General features: G+C 41.0%; 1 protein-coding gene across 1 annotated transcript in view; it reads right to left on the bottom strand.

Moving 5' to 3' along the window:
• Positions 1 to 209: 209 nt before the first annotated feature.
• The window catches only part of PAX5 (paired box 5), a 206,691-nt gene continuing 189,510 nt past the window's right edge, over positions 210 to 17,390 (bottom strand). The window contains exons 7-8 of the mRNA XM_066602032.1: positions 9,412 to 9,498; positions 210 to 283 (exon numbers count right to left, since the gene is read on the bottom strand). Of these exons, the coding sequence (XP_066458129.1) occupies positions 210 to 283; positions 9,412 to 9,498 (161 nt within the window). The remainder of the gene's footprint in view (positions 284 to 9,411; positions 9,499 to 17,390) is intronic.

Raw genomic sequence — 17,390 nt, 5'->3', positions numbered from 1 at the left:
CAGCAAGCTCAGCGAAGTACAGAACAATAGAAACAAGTTTAAACACAACTCCTATGAAAGAAACAAGGATGGAAAATAAATTATTGGGCTGTCCGGTGTCTGTCCTGGTAAACTCCTTCTTTTCATAGTGAGATATTATAGTAATTTAATTCATATGGTACAATTCCTACAAATGGTGTTATAAGTGCTTATGTTCCCATTGCATTTTGTCAGTGACGATCATAGGCAGTGGCAGCAGCAGGGGGCGCTGCTCCTCTTGCTGCGCTGTAATAGTATGGAGAACCTGAAGAAGGGAAAAAAAAAGAGTAGACCCGTAAGTCCAGGGTAATGTTTCCATGCTAAAGACATTCACATTGATTATTAAGTAGTCAGTGACTAGATGTTAGCAGGAGGCAAACACATTTAGACATTGTGCATCCCTAAGAACTTGCCCTTCAAAAATTGTTTCTTCCATCGCTAGATTGTGGTATTAATCACTTACTGTGAAAATTGAAAAAATTAAACAAATCATGAAAAACATCTAAATTACAAAGTCCATCATATACCTCTCCAGTTTAGCAAACCTTCTATTTCTTTCCACATGAAAGGTAGATGCCTCCAGCCTACCGTCAGGGCTGGAGCTGCTGCCGATTTTCTTTGTTATTTTGGTTCCGGTCCATACATTCTGACTAGAGATGAGCGAGCGTACTTGGCCATGCCCCTTTTTCGCCCGAGTACCGCGATTTTCGAGTACTTCCGTACTCGGGCGAAAAGATTCGGTGGGCGCCGTGGGTGAGTGGGGGGTTGCAGGGGGGAGTGGGGGGGAGAGGGAGAGAGAGAGGGCTCCCCCCTGTTCCCCGCTGCTACCCCCCGCACCACCACGCCTACCCCCGCCCCCGGCGCCCCCCGAATCTTTTCACCCGAGTTCTGAAGTACTCGAAAATCGCGGTGCTCGATCCGAGTAATTACTCGAAACGATTACGTTCGCTCATCTCTAATTCTGACCAATGATCAGCATTGAGTCATGAGCAAGGGACTTAGCAGTTAGGGCATTCAATATTTACTCTAACTGTGGGTTTTTATCAACCTTAGGGACCATTGAGTTAGAAGATAGCAAATCATTTAGGTCTAGGCCTGACTATCTTATGCTCCTAGATAAGTCATTGTACTTTACGCACGCTAAATCGGTCTGGCAACATCAGAGCTAAATCATCCGGGTGGCAGACACCATTATTACTCTGGTTTATCGTAACCAGGATATCTGCCCTGGATCATTACAGATGGTTATTCATCTACTCTCTTTTGAATATATGGCTCCGGATGAATCGCGCAAGCGATAGAAACGCGTCGAGCTAAACACCTACAGAGCCTACATTTTTTGGATCAATGAATATGTCCCTGAAATTAGCTATTCTTTGAGTGGAATATCTATAGAACCCATAGTTCTGGACTAATACACATGTCCATAAAACCATCTATTTTAAATATATGGGAAGCACCTGGGCAAGATATAACCGGACAGCTGAGACTGCCATTATTATCATACTACATCAGTCCGGTATACCCGATTTATTCCCTATTAGGGGAGATTTGGTTTGAGGGTTTCTTCTTTGGCCCTAACCAAATCAAACGCTGGTGCATACCCTACTAAACCATTTGTTGTTCATTCACAAATAAACTTTATGAGGCCCGGTTCTTGATATAAGATTTTATGATATTGTGACGTTTTATTTATTTTGAATAAGGATTTCAGTCTGTGAAAGTGCTCTAATAATTCTCTGATCTTCCTACTCTAAAAAAGCGGTCTATGAAGGGGAGAGTGATTGAGAGAGAGGCATAAAGCCACACACAGAGACACTGCTGCAGCTAATAGTGTTTTTCTGTCTCACAGCTACTGGAGTCACATCTACACTGCTCAGTACTTCCCTACAATGTATTTTAGGGCAAAAAAACATGGAAGCATGCGCTAATATGCTTGCCACTACAGATCGTATTAGCGCATGAACTGGGGGTTTTTTTTTGGACTATTCAAACTCTATTGTGTGGGCATTTGAAAAAGAAAAGCAGGAAGATAGGTGCTGCCATGTCTTTCTAGCACGTAGGAAAAATACATTTGAGAAAGATCGGCAATTCCTATCTTTTCTGATGCGTAGAATTAACATGCGAGAATCCCGATAGTAAAAGCCAAACCATTGAAATCAATGGTTTCATTTTGGCTGCATAACAGGAATAGAACACGGCTCATGTGTTTAAGCCCTTATGCTAATGCGGCTGCTCTGTATATAAGGGATGGAGATAGGGAAGCAGAACCTTGTTTTCTCTATATGTGCTGTGTATGGGAGACATGATAGCAGTTAGTCTCCACCCATAAGCTCAGTGAAAGCTGAGAATTAGAGCCTGGGAAGGGAAAACCAAAGCTCTACTCTGAATCAAAAAGCTGCAAGCACTGGATGTATTAAAAAAAATAGAATTTTGTACTTATCTATTTTACAAAATCAAGATGTTAACGAAGGATGGGCAATAGAGATGAGCGAGCATACTCGCTAAGGACAATTACTCGAGCGAGCATTGTCCTTAGCAAGTACCTGCCCGCTTGGAAGAAAAGGTTCGGCTGCTGGCGCGGGGGAGCGGTGAGTTGCGGGAGTGAGCAGGGGGAAGCGGGGGAGAGAGAGATCTCCCCTCTGTTCCCACCTGCTCTCCCCCGCCGCTCCCCGCCAGCACCCGAACCTTTTTTTCCGAGCGGGCAGGTACTCGCTAAGGACAATGCTCGCTAGAGTAATTGCCCTTAGCGAGTATGCTCGCTCATCTCTAATGGGCAATTATTCTAACTTCAAGTCACCGATTAAAGTATTGTTACATTTGCAAGTATTTGAGAAGGTTTGATGTTTAAGATGTTTTCAAGTTCATAATTTCCTTCCAATGAAAAAGTAACCTTTAAATTACCTAAGTTCTGGAAAATCCTTTGAATTAATGTGCTTAACATGATTAACTGTCCTAAAAAGATGGTCAGCTTCCAGTAAATAGTTACATATTGTGTTATTTAATATGAGGCCCATGATTGATACATTGCATTCTTCCCATAATTTATAGCACTATTACTGATCAATAAGTGCTCTGGCATGGTTTATTAGGGGGCCACACCTACTGGAGCATATTTGATTTGGGATCTGGTTATTCAGGGCAGAGGGATGACAAGGTCAAAGGCATATTCTTTTTTCAAAATTCCATTAGAAAAGTCCAATTGAATAAAAGGTTAAACATTCAGCTATTAACTTTATTGACTCTCGGCTGCAAATCATCTACATAGCAAAAAGACTAACATGAAAATAGGTTATTGCCATATAGAAGGGGTCGTATATAACATGCTGTCAGCAGAAATGTAAAGGTTATAATTAGGGGATGAATAGACAAGAGGAAGACTAACAAGTCAATTGAAAAAGTCAACGGCGGCCCAGAATATCATCTGCTTGATATATTTCCAGAAATAATTTTATCAAGAACCAGATATTGTTTCATTTGCAGACTGGGCTGTATATTTAACCCCGTAAGGCTGCATTTACACGGGTGATTTTCACAAAAGCAATATGGATGGAACTAAAAATGTAATTTATAAATAAAGAATTTATAGCAAACAAAATAAAAAATAAATACATTGATTTTAATGCGTTCATTCACATGAAAAATCATTGCATTTTCTATTTACGGGGGATTCCTCATAAGGAATCGACCATTATTTCCTATGGGATCTTTAAAAAAAATCGCATCTCACTTGTATCTCATGCTATTTGCATGCGAGTGCGATGGAATTTCTACCATTGAATACCACTCCGTAGCCGTGACTTAGTTGGACATAAAGCCATGTGTTTTTGCCCTTACAAGCACGATATCGGCTTTATTCTGTGGTTCAGCATGATCACAGCAATGCCAAATTTATACAGTTATATTACGTTTTACTATTTTTGCATGAAAAAATGCTTTTTTTTAAAATAATTTGTTTTGGTTTCATTGTATTCGGAGATCCTTAACTTTTTTTTTTTACTTTTCTGTCAATGGAGACGTGTTAGGTCTAGAGATGAGCGAGCATACTCGTTAAGGCGATTTACTCTAGAGAGCATCGCCTTTTTCGAGTACCTGCTGGCTCGTCCCTGAAGATTCGGGGGGGCTGCAGGGGGCGGCGCGGGGCAGCGGAGGGGAGAGGGGTGGAGAGTGAGAGAGATCTCTCTCTCCCTCCCGATCCCCTCCGCAATCCCCCGCTCACCCCCACGACCCACCCAGCAGATACTCGAGCCAGCAGATACTCGAATAAGGCGATGCTCTCTCGAGTAAATCGCCTTAATGAGTATGCTCGCTCATCTCTAGTTAGGTCTTGTTTTTAAAATTTTTTTGTACTGTCCCTGCTATCAGCTGGCCGGCCGAAATATGGTTTTTATGCTGAATTAAAAATCATCGTTTGTCCGAAAAGCTAAGGCTGGTAGCATTTACACGCAATGATTATCGCTCAAAAGACAACGTTGAACGAATTTTGAGCGATAATCGTTGCGTGTAAATGAGCCTTTAGTCAGGTACTGTTTAGTGCATGAATGGGGCTTTATCTAAGCATATGTCTGTAGGTGGCTTACTGTGTTTGCCTGGACAGACTTCATTTCTATATTTTTTCAAAGGGCTATAGATTTACATTATAAATAAATCAAATTATAGGTACAACCTCTTTCTATCTAGCCAAGATTCAACTTGCTGCTCTAGCCCTGCATTTATTGTATTTACCCTGAGTGAAATATCACATTTTGCTCTACCAGCTAACATGGTAGCAAACGTTTTCAGTTTTACCCTGAGTGAGGCACAGAGTCTTGTTGGCACCCTTATATTTAGAACTCAGACACATGCCTACTATCCCCTCACCCCCAGCTGTGACAGAAACAAACAAAAGAAACAAAGTGTATAAAATAACCCTATGTTCCCGAATGACCTATATTAAAAAAATATTTAAAAAAAAGACATTGAGTGACATTTAGATCATCCCAAAATGTTTGTAAATCCTCTATTACATACATGTCAAACACAAGGTCACCAAGCCAAATCCGTTCTGCCACATCATTTTATGTGGCCCGCCAACTGCGCAACATTTTACTCATCCAGCCTGGAGGTTCGGCGATAGCAGTGCAGCCTGACCGCTGACCTCTTCTCCCCAGATGTCTGTGTGCGCCGACCAGTATGCAGTGCAGACGCCTAGGTGAGGGGTCAACGGTCACAGACTGCACTGCTGCCACTGAACTGGATCAGCAGGCTAGGTGATCGGAATGTCTGTAATGATGCTGCCTGGTCTGAGGCCAATAGGGAGGTCGATATTACTACTGGGAATACTATGACGGTCACTAATTACTACTGGAGTCACTATGAGTGGCTCTCTTAATACTGGAGCCACTATGGGTGGCACTGTTACTTCTGTAGCCACCTATATAAGGGATACTTACTACTAGGACCACTATAGGGGTCACTAATACTAATGGGGCCACAATAGGGGACCCTATTACTATGTGGGGATACTATTACTAATGGTGGCACAATCGGGGACCCTATTACTATGTGGGTCACTATTACTACTGGGGCCTCTATGGGGGACATTATTACTACAAAAGACCACTCACTGTATGTTTAAAATATTGTATCCTAGAATAGTAGAGTTGGATCTCCAGGGTCATCAGGTCCGACCCCCTGCTCAATGCAGGATTCACTAAATCATCCCAGACAAATGTTTGCCCAGCCTTTGTTTGAACACTTCCGTTGAAGGAGAACTCCCCACCTCCCGTGGTAATCTGTTCCACTCATTGATCTCCCTCACTGTCTAATATCTAATTTGTGTCTCCTCGCTTTCAGTTTCATCCCACTGCTTCTAGTCTTTCCTTATGTAGATGAGAATAGGGCTGATCCCTCTGCACTGGGACAGCCCTTCAGATATTTGTAGACAGCTATTGTAGACCATTGTAACTTGAGGGATCACTGTACTATGGCTCACCACTAACTTCTAGAGGTGCCGATCTGTGACATTTCAATTGTACACCATGCACAAGTTACATTCACTGCAAACGACAGCAACATTTTAACAAATGAAATCTTCTATGTTGAATATCAAGTTGGGAAGTAATGAGGGAAATGGTAAAGAGGTTCTTAGAACAAACCAGCATGAAATTGAATCATTTTTCTTCATTAGCCAACACTTGCCATTATCTAGGTTCAGCGTGTGTGTGTTAACCAGCCTTTAAAATATCCCACAGTACATGACTGTGCTTCCTCCCAGACCACTACCAATTTACATGGAGGCTGCAGACTTCCTGCAAGAACATCACCTTAAATCAAAGCTTTTCCACACTTCAGCAACTTAAGAGTCTAGCTACATCAGTAGCAGTTGAAGGATTCTGTATCATTTTATGTAGGGAAGGGATATGTTGTAGATGAAGCAGCTCCTAGCTGCAGATCTATATAAATACAACATAATAAAATATACATTTCGTATCCATTATTACGTCCTCTAATAGAAACCGCAACAAAACCAGAAGTAAAATTTTACAACACTACAAAATTGAATGTAAAAGTAATTCTTTAAATAATGGGAATTTTAACACTGTCCTGATTTTTAATTCAAGTTTTTTTAAATGTTATGTATTATAATAAAAGCCCATTTATGGAAACAAGGAAAAGTTTGTGATTTTCTAAACAATTAGATTTAAGTGGAAAACACAACTCCCGGATAGCCAACACCCATATACTTCAATCAATCTTATTTTACATCTACAAGTCATAGAATATTGTTAGTGTTGTAATACTAGTATGATATTAACTGAAAAAGAATACTAAGAGGTCATTTAAAAATGCAGCACGAAATATGTTAACCCTTTCCAATCCACTGTCTGACGTCTAAAGACATAATGGTTTAAGGCTGTACAGCTCTGACGTTGGAAGACGTCCATCGGGGTTCTCTTACTGTATATTGCCAGCCTTTCTGCTGTAGGAGCCTATCCAATGTGTCACCTCATGCAGTACTGGCTTTAGCCAGCATATAGCGCTGTTGTATAACGGCAGAAAAAGAGTAAGCCCCCTAGGCAAACCAGGATACAAATTGGGTTGGAAAGGGTTAACTTTTGATGATGATGATAACTATCACCATTATTATTGATTGTGTTAAAATACTTGGTAATCTCCTCCTAAATAAATAAATAAACTCGTTAATTAATAAATAAACTTGATTTACCCAATTTAGGTCACAGAGTTTTCGCCTTCTAATACATCTCAAAACCTCTTAGGCAATAATAATAATGTAGTAGAGTGATGACAATTAATTGGAATTTTTACTTATCTCATTTGTGCAAATTATGCAGGAAAAAAAATCCTAATTATTTTATGCAAAGTCAAAGTGGACTAATTTTTGACAGCCGTGTTATAGGTGTTAAGCGTATTCTCCTTTGATAAGTGTTGAAGATGTCTCAACAATAAATGCTTGTGTGGCAATAACTATGGGAAGAGGTTAAGGTTCGCGCTCTAAATTCAGTCTTTCATTAATAACATATGTATTTACCTTGAACAAAGAGTCTGAACCTACACACCGAGGCATTTCATTACTGTAAATGTATAGAGGCATTTCACATATACATAGAGTGAAGCCAAATCGTCAATTATAATAGAATCCGAATGATAAATGGGCAACATTATATATCGTATGAATGAAAAATACGGAGTTCAGTGTTTTTCACAAATTTGTCATCCGAAGAGCTTCTCAAGTACATTCAGATCTGTTTAAATTTCCACTTAATGAGGAAATTAAACTCAGGGGGGTATTTATTAATCAACCAAGTTTCCAGGTGGCATTTAAGATTGTACATTTGCCATCTGCTCTGTATAGGATGCATGGGTTATTGTACTGCTTATGAGATTCAGGCTTCTTCTGATTGGACAGCTCAGCTGTAACATAACTGGTAAGCTATAATTAAATATAGAATTATGCGTCTTATGAATCAATGATTGATATTATCAAAAATCTACAAAGATGGCTTGGAAAAATTATACACCGCTGGTGTTTATTGATTCTTTCATTTTTTAACAGTGCTACGTATATAAAAAAGAATATTCTTATTTGGATCTCTAATCAAAAACATATTTTAATTGTCCCTTTTAGGGCTCATGCCCACAGGCCTTTTTTCACCGCTTATTACACATGCGATGCACAGAGGTGTAGTACGCGGTGAATGGAGTCAATGAAAGTCAATGGTCATTGATCCGTGAACATTTGCGTGTAGACACTGCGTGTAGATACGCATGAGAAATACATGGCAGCATGCTCCATTTCTTGGCGTACCACATAATGTGAGCCCTATAATTTAGCATATGGGTCGCAATTTCATACACAACCCTACTAGAGATGAGCGAGTATACTCGCTAAGGCACATTACTCGATCGAGTAGTGCCTTAGCCGAGTATCTCCCCGCTCGTCTCTAAAGATTCGGGGGGCGGCGGGGGGTGGGGAGAAACAGAGGGGAGATCTCCCTCTCTCCCGCTCGCTGCCCCCCGCAACTCACCTGTCACCCGTGCCAGCCCTCGAATCTTTAGAGACGAGCAGGGAGATACTCAGCTAAGGCACTACTCACTCGAGTAATGTGCCTTAGTGAGTATACTCACTCATCTCTAAACGCCACTATGAAATAGAACCGGGCATTAGAAAAAAAAAGCAGAGTCACACTACACATGACCGCGGGCATGTGATACGCGGGCATGCACTGTACATTCACTGCCCATACGTGGTTTCTGCTGTTTTTTTGCCAACAGAGTCGGTATTTACGAACACCAGTAAAACACTGTGGGGAGACCTGCAGTGTTTTACCGATATACCCGTGAACAAGAGGCCTTATGCAGACACTATGTAATTTGCCATATAAACTAGTCATTCCTAGTTTAGAATATATATGACTATTAATTACTAACTACTTGTAGAATTCAAACAGAGGGTTTTCTATATAATTGGTACTTCCAAAGTAGTAGAGCAGTGGGGTAACGTATCATGGATATACCACATATCTAATATAGAATAGTTTTAATGAGTTTTGATCAATTATTAGAGTATTAGATGACATAAATGGAGGGTCAGGAATAAAACCTAGCTGTATCCATGATGTTACCACTACCAGCACTGATAAAATGAAGTTGAATTCCCCCATGTGTTGCTCCAACAAGAGTCTTGGAGGCGAGGCTTCTTGAAGTGCTCTTCACTCTCTCCATTGACCAACTCCAAAGTCCATCCTCTCTGCTCTAAATTGTCATCTGTGGCGATCTCCTGGTTGGATGCTATAGATGTCAATCAGAGCTGTGGAGTATTTTACAAGGCAATGGGAAGTCTACAGAAAAAAGGACTGTGAATATAGTGAATATTAAATGTTTAATACACACCTAGTAAACCAGGATTAGGAAATCTCCACGAATCATTATATGATGAATATTGTGGATGGCTGTACGGACTCCCAGAGAAATCGCTCCCTACAATGCAAAGAAGAAGAAAATTTGATTGAACAGGGTTATTCAGATACATAAAAACGAAAGGAATCATAACACACAGAGGGGCGGCTTCAGATGGGTGTATTCGCAAATACGCACATTTCAGCACAACATATTTGCGCAGTGAATGAGATTGATTTGCAAACATAGCGCCACATTGTACTATACTATTTTGCGCATGCAGGGCTTGCTGATATGCGCACGCGAGTACCCCCACCCCACCCAACTGATCTAAAAAGCTATTTGGCCTAATGAGGTCCCAGTGTGTGCTTTTCCTGGCAGGTTTGCACAGTGTATTGAACATCCAGTTGCATATTGCGTGTGCATCCATAGACCTCTAGACTTTGGTGAGCAAATATGCAGGGAAATAGAGCAAGTCCTATGTTGTTGTGCACCTACAAAATGTGTGCGAAGGAATTGTTAGGGTGGCTTCAGACGAGTGTGTATTTTATGCGTGCATACGCACGCACAAAAACACGTGTCTATTAGCCCCAATGCATTCCCTATGGTGTGTGCACATGTCCGTGCTTTACAGGCGTGTGCCTGCAATGATAGGACATGTGTGCACCATAGTGAATGCAAGCATTGTTTTCAATTAAGCCGCGGCTGCATGCGGCAGATGTTTCCTTCATCCCCGCTAGTAAAAAGAATTACCTGCTGCTACATCTGTCACATCTGTGACAGATGCAGCAGAGGAATTCTTCAATTCTCTACCGCAGCTGTCAGACACGACAGCTGGGGTGGAGGATTCTGCTGCTGGCACCCCGCCAATTGATTACAGGGAAGGGCTTTAAATATAAGCCCTTCCCTGAAAATCCAATAAAAGTGCTGCAGTCAGCTGTGGTAGAGGATTCTGCTGCCAGCAATTGATTTCAGGGAAGGGCTTTAAATATAAGCCCTTCCCTGAAAATCAGGTAAAAGTGGTTTAAAAAACCAAAAAAATAGATACTCACCTCCCTTCAGCTGCCGGGGCTCAGCCGTGTCTCCTCCTGCTGTCCCCTGCACTGTGGTGCTGATCTATCAGCAGGTGGGGATTAGAAATCACCGCCTGCTGAAAGAGCTGAATGTAATTGGCTGAGGTGCTCAGCCAATCACAGGCAGTTCTCACCCGTCATTCATTTTACAGCACTTTCACTGGATTTTCAGGGAAGGGCTTATATTTAAAGCCCTTCCCTGTAATCAATTGACAGGGTGCTGGCAGCAGAATCCTCTACCGCAGCTGACATGTGTGACATCTTTGGTAGAGAACTGAAGAATTCCTCTGCTGGATCTGTCACAGATGTGGCAGATGTAGCAGCAGGGAATTCTTTTTACTATCAGGGATGAAGGAAACATCTGACGCATGCGGCAGATGTGTTCTTCATCCCCGCAGGGACAGGTAAGTTTATTTTTTATTATTATTTTTTTTCACAATAAAAATTTTTGTTTTTCAGGGAAGAGCTTATATGTAAAGCCCTTCCCTGAAAAACAATGCAGGGAGCCAGCAGACCATTGTTTCCAATGGAGCCGACGGCAGCAGCCGTGGCTCCATTGAAGACATTGCACGGACCTGCATTCACGTGTGTTTTTGCACATACAGGGGTGCGCACTTATGTACGCACAAAAACACTCTCGTGTGAAGCCACCCTTAATGTGAAAAAACCCATTGACACTAGTGGGCTCTATTCACTATGTACTGTGCACGCTAATTCCACACCTGCAATGCAGGGTGCACATACGTCTATCTGAAGGAGCCCTTAGTGTTTTATACATTAAGAAACAAATTGTCTTGTCTTCACGTATTATTTTCTACTTACTACCTGAAAATACTGTATATAAAATAGTTACAAAGCTAAAGATAAATTAAATGTAGTTAATAATAAACATATACAAAGCAAACACAATGTCAGAGGAGAAGGAAGTTATTAACTGAAAAGATCAACAAATGTTTCGATGGGAAACCAGAAGGTTCTTTCTACAATATCTGAAGAATTAAAAAAGTTGAATGGCTTTGTTCATTCAGTTTTTAAGGTTATGCATGCTCTGTCTTCCATCATTCTGGTATTTGATCAGAAAACACATGAATGATGGATGCTGTGGATTGAGATTCCCTCTCCATGCACATGAGATAAGGCAGCTGTCAGAGCAGTGACGGGGAAGGTAGACCTGTTTTAGTTAACCTCTATCCATCCTTTGACATACGACCCTGTAAAATACATATGGTTGTCTGTAGTAAGTCTGTTTCTCCGAAGAGAAGAGGAATTTCCAATGAGCATTCACCTAGTGTGCATACAGTGTATATCAATACTGGATCTTTGAGGCTCTACCATTATTTGTGTCTTTTTTAAGACAGATCCCTTTAAGCCAACCTTAATCCCTTTTCAGTATGAATTTTTCATATCAAGTTTGCTTTCTAATTAAGAATTATTTTTTGGTAAATATTGAATAATTCTTGAAGAATCTGTTCATTCTTCTCCCCAAGCAATGACATTGGTGGTTACAGATACTGTATAGTTAGAGTTACACTCACCCAAGGTTTAACATTTGATAGATTAAAAATGGAGAAGAGGGGCAAGGGGTTGGCGATGAGTTAAGTCGATGATCAAAATGACTAAGATACTCTACAATGTTAAACACAAATTGCCATCACTCATATAAATCAGTCCCCGTCCACAATGGGGTTCATATTTTAATTTTTCTGACACATACACAATAAGCCAATTAACTTATCCGGATATTTTTGGATTGTGATGAAAACTTATATAAGGGTAAATGCCCTTACATATACATGTAGTATGAATGTGGGGCTAGGATGACCTATGTTCAGGTACACGATTTCTGTGTTTACATGACAATATTAGATTTTTCATAACAAGACTGGTCTCAGTACAAAGCATAGTAAGGGAATTATAATTTTCGACTCTAAACACTTCCACACGGACATCATTCCAGACAGAATTGTGTTTCACTTTTCGATCTCCTTTTTACTTCTATACCAAATTTCCCCTCACTGACTGCTTCTGCAAACACACATTTCTAGTTGTCTCTTGGGATTCTCTATTGCCTGACAAGCTGAGGCTTCCAATTCTCTAGTTTTTATGCCTGAGTAGTCAACTGTCAGCCTTGTGCAGTGCAGGCTAGCCAAAGGCTTAAGGAGCATTCAGCACCAACAACTAAGTAGTTCTTTTGCCTACATACTAGCTGCTTCCTCTGATACACTCGCTTATTCGGTGTACCTATTCAATGTGAGGCTCATAAGGAAAGGAAGGGGATTACAGGGTTAATAGTAAAGTGTGCAAGTATAACTAAGAGATAGGATATAAACAATCTACTGCAACCCTGTAGATAAAGATAACAAGATGCCATCTAGCAACACAAAAGCCTATGATGACACTACGATGGCAACATTGTATCAATCTGCACTACTAATGTATATTTTACCATACGGTTTACACAGACCTCGCTATAAAATCACACTCAAGACACAAAGACATGCTCATAGTTATAAACTACTAATATATAAAGTCTACAAATTCTATAACTTTTGGAAAATTAGCCTAAAAGACATAAGAGTGAATTTTACTGCTATTAACTTGTTTTTTCGACTATTTTTCCTCTTGGAAGTTATTATTCTTCCCATAAAACAATTCCTTCACACATTAGGTCTATACCGCGAGTCCTGTCGTTCGTGATCATAGAGCAGACATTGAATAAATCATATCTCGTAGGGTGCATATAATTAAAGCAGGATGTCTTTCTTGACAATGTTCTTAATATGTAAGTGGATTTTTAATCTTTCCAGTGGATTATGAATGCAAGGCTTGATTTTAGAATGGCGTGATTAAAAAACGTGAAGCAAACGGCTAAATCACATGCAATTTAATGCGATGTGATCTTCCGCTACATGTGATATGTCACTGTGGAGCCTTAACCTAATAAAGCAATAGAAAGATTTCACCCATAAAGAAAATGCCTTCATTTTCACACAATTTGCCTACATGAAGGCGGCTTCAGACGACCGTATTTGCAATTGTGCACGCTTCAGCAATGTATTTGCGCAGTGAATGACTTTAATTTGCTTCATATCAGCGCATAATACTATACTTTATGCGCATTCAGGACCTGTTCACAAGACCCCTTCCGTGATTTAAAAGGCTACTTAGCTTAATGAGGTCCAGAGGTGTTCTTTTTTTCCAAGGAATTGTGTAACATATTGTGCATGTTCCTGCATTTTGCGCACACATTTGCCCACCTCCTGTAGACTTCTATGTGGCCCTTGGTGCGCATTTATGCAGGAAAATAGAGCAGCTCCTATTTTTACCACGTGTGATAAATGCGTGCGTATAAAACGGAAGTGAGGACTAACCCATTGAAATCAATGGGTTCTATTCTCTATCCTCTGCGTATTGTGTGGGCAAATTTTGCACACACAAACACAGTCTTCTGAAGGAGCCCTGAAACCATATGTATTTATTGGCCCACGTTGTTCACTGGAGATGAGCGAGGCCCCAAATGCTCGGGTCCGCATTATTCGAGTCGAGCTTTTCGTAAAATTTGAGAGCTCTACGCAAGTAACGAACCCCATTGACTACAATGGGAGACTCGAGCATTTTTGTATGTGGGACGCCGGGTGCCGAGCTTTTTTTTTTTTTTTTGTTCATGTTCTCTCTCTCTCTCTCTTCCCTTGCCTGCCAGCCAAAAAATTTGCCATTGACACGTGCACTGTGTCTCGGCGGGGAGGGGCCAAAACAGGCACATTACAGTGGGGAGGAGCCAAAAACTGGGGCGGGGTCGAACACGCCGTGATGCTCGTTCGAGTAAAGAGCACCATCGAGTATGCTAATACTCGAACGAGCATCAAGCTTGGCAGAGTATGTTCGCTCAACTCTATTGTTCATCTATTTGCCACCAATGCTATATGGAGCCACAATAGAGGCTTTTTTTTATCACTAATTCTTAGGGAATACAGGAGGGGGGGGAGGCCTTTTTTAAGTGAAAATCATATTACTAAAGTACTGTAGTCACTTCTTGAAGCAATACTAGGATTAATAGCAGATAACTATTGCGCTTGGAATTGTTTCTGTCTCTGCTGTGAGCCTGTAAAGTATGCTGTAATGCAGAGCTGATAAAGTGGACAGTAGTTACAGTATAATCTACATTAGTGTGAATTAAGAACAGAACATTCTAAAATAAAAGACATTCTTAAAGACAAATGGTGACAATATCATGTCAGCACAAAATTGTTCACCCCAAACAGAGCTCATTCTACAAGAAAAGGACATGACAGTTTTGGACGAACTGAGCTTGTCCAATTTCAACCAGTCAGAGCTATTGTTCCATCTTCTCATTTGCATATTTCCCAGAGGAGTATGGGTGGCCTTATAAGTCTCCTCACTCACTCTCTAGGTGCTCTCCTTAAGGAGAAAAGATACTCTTCCTGAATCCCATCTACTGGCCTCTCACTAGCCAAGCCAGAAATCTTCTGCATGCTGATGAGGCGCAATCACCCCGAAACAGCTGTCTGTGCATGGTTATCTTGTCCTTCTGGAGACGACTCTGGCTTTGGCTCATAATTCCCAGTCATTGTTACAAGACCTATTAAAGGGTCTGACATTGACTTGCGGGATTGCTGCCTTCCAGTAGGTGGTGATGCAGAGGAGTTGTTCCATTGTAACATTTTAGATTCATGTGATTCTGGGTAAAAGGTATTCTTAGGGCCGCTTACCAGTAATTAAATCTATCTGAATAGTGTATCCTTTTGGAATTTCTAGCATTAGATGACATTGTATTTGCTTTCTAACATTTTCCTTTGTGAAAGTAATCATACGGACCATAAATTTGTTCAGCAATTTCCAATAACAATCATAATCTTGGGAGTTAAGTTATGCTTGAGTGCATGGAGAATCAAGCTAAACACTGCACTTAGCAACTAAATTTACAGAAGCAGCTTGTATATTACATTAAAAAGAGCATAAAGAAATAGCTATTTAATGCACAAATATCCACATCTATAAAAAGTGCTATTTGCTGTAAAACATAACATAAATTATTGTAAACCGTTGGATGACAACGACATCTATTCTCCCAATAAAGCGCATGCTACACTAAACACTCACTCACAAGTCTAACTATATGAAATGTCATTTGTTTTAAGATGCCCTTCATTAGTGTTTGTATTGTATATGTAAATAGGGCAGTTACATTCGGGGCGATTAAATGAGACAGGACAACCCACTCCTGAAGTGCCAGAAGCATTATGCAGCATAGATCAACATAGTCCTTCCATCACTTACAGCAATGTCAAGCAAACACTCGCTATTTCATCTACACATAAAGTCTTTATAAATACGGGACATCTACAACGTTTCACATCGGCACCTATCAGTATCATGCCTTCCTCTGGATCACCATTGGGGGGTAATCAGCTGAACTGGATACCTTACATACTATGTTACTACTATTAATTATTATTATTATTATTATTATTATATCTCACTATTTAATGCTGCATATGATCAAAGACAACTAAAGCGCAGATGCACTGGTAAGGGCGGCTTCAGACGTGTTTTTGTGCATGCGAAATAAACGTGCACAATACGCAGAGAATGGAACCCATTGATGTCAAAGGTTTCGTTCTCATGAGTGTGTTTTGCATGTGCATTTCTATTTTCCTGTGCAGTTGTGCAATAAAGACTCTATAGAAGTGGGAGATGCACAATATGCGTGTAAATGCGCTATACCCTACACGATTCTGTGGGTAACAGAACACATCTGGACCATGTTAGGCAAAATAGCCTTTTAAATCCCGAAAGGGGTGTTTTACATGTGTGTGTGAACTGGCCCTGAGTGTGCAAAAACTACGGTACTATGCACTGATATGCGAGCTAATCTACCTCATCAAACCTCGTTCACTGTGCGAATACATTGTGCTGAGGTGAGCGTATTTGCACGTATGCTCATCTGAAGCTGCACTTAGGACTTCTTCACACAATCATATGCACAAATATGCTTCCCAGATGTGATTTTTCCCCCCGTGGTTTTGTGCAGCGTGTTGCGAATTTGCACTGGTATTAATTGCGTATTTGTGCACCTCCCATAGTCTTCTATGGGGCCTTGGTGTGCAAATAAGCAGGAAAATAGAGCAGGTCCTACTTGTTTGCTTCTGTGGAAAATGCTCGTGCAAAAAACATTCATGAGAAGGAAACCATTGAAATCTGAGGGTTTTATTCTCTGTTTTGCGCGAACATATTTTACTAATGAAATGATCTACGATAAAAAAAAGCTGTAATTGCACTGTTTTGAGCTTCAATGTTAAAGGGGTTGTCCCATCAGAGACAACCTCTTTCAGACTACAGCCGCCAGGTCAATCAGCTGATCGCCCCAAGTTCCAATCCTGGCAAATAGCTGATATCGCCAGGAGAAGCTGTGACCAGCCAGGCATTTCAGCAGGGAAAATGTAGCCTTCTATGACGGTCATTCAGATGAATGACTGTATGTGCTAGTGTGAACGAATAACTAAGACATCCTAATTAGAGATGAGCGAGCATACTCGCTAAGGACAATTGCTCGAGCGAGCATTGTCCTTAGCGAGTATCTCCCCGCACGGAAGAAAAGATTCGGCTGCCGGCGGCGGGCAGGGAGCTGTGGGGGAGAGCGGGGAGGAACGGAGGGGAGATCTTTCTCTCCCTCGCCCCCCCCCCCCCCCGCTCCCCCCTGCTCACTGCCGCAACTCACCGCTCCCCCGCGCCAGCACCTGATCCTTTTCTTCCGAGCGGGCAGGTACTCGCTAAGGGCAATGCTCGCTCGAGTAATTGTCCTTAGCGAGTATGCTCGCTCATCTCTAATCCTAATGCATTGCAGTAAATGATAAATGCGACTTTACAACACTAACATCT

This window comes from Eleutherodactylus coqui, chromosome 5 (genome assembly GCF_035609145.1).
Source record: "Eleutherodactylus coqui strain aEleCoq1 chromosome 5, aEleCoq1.hap1, whole genome shotgun sequence".
Classification (NCBI taxonomy): domain Eukaryota; kingdom Metazoa; phylum Chordata; class Amphibia; order Anura; family Eleutherodactylidae; genus Eleutherodactylus; species Eleutherodactylus coqui.
This window is presented reverse-complemented; position numbering and strand designations above follow the sequence as displayed.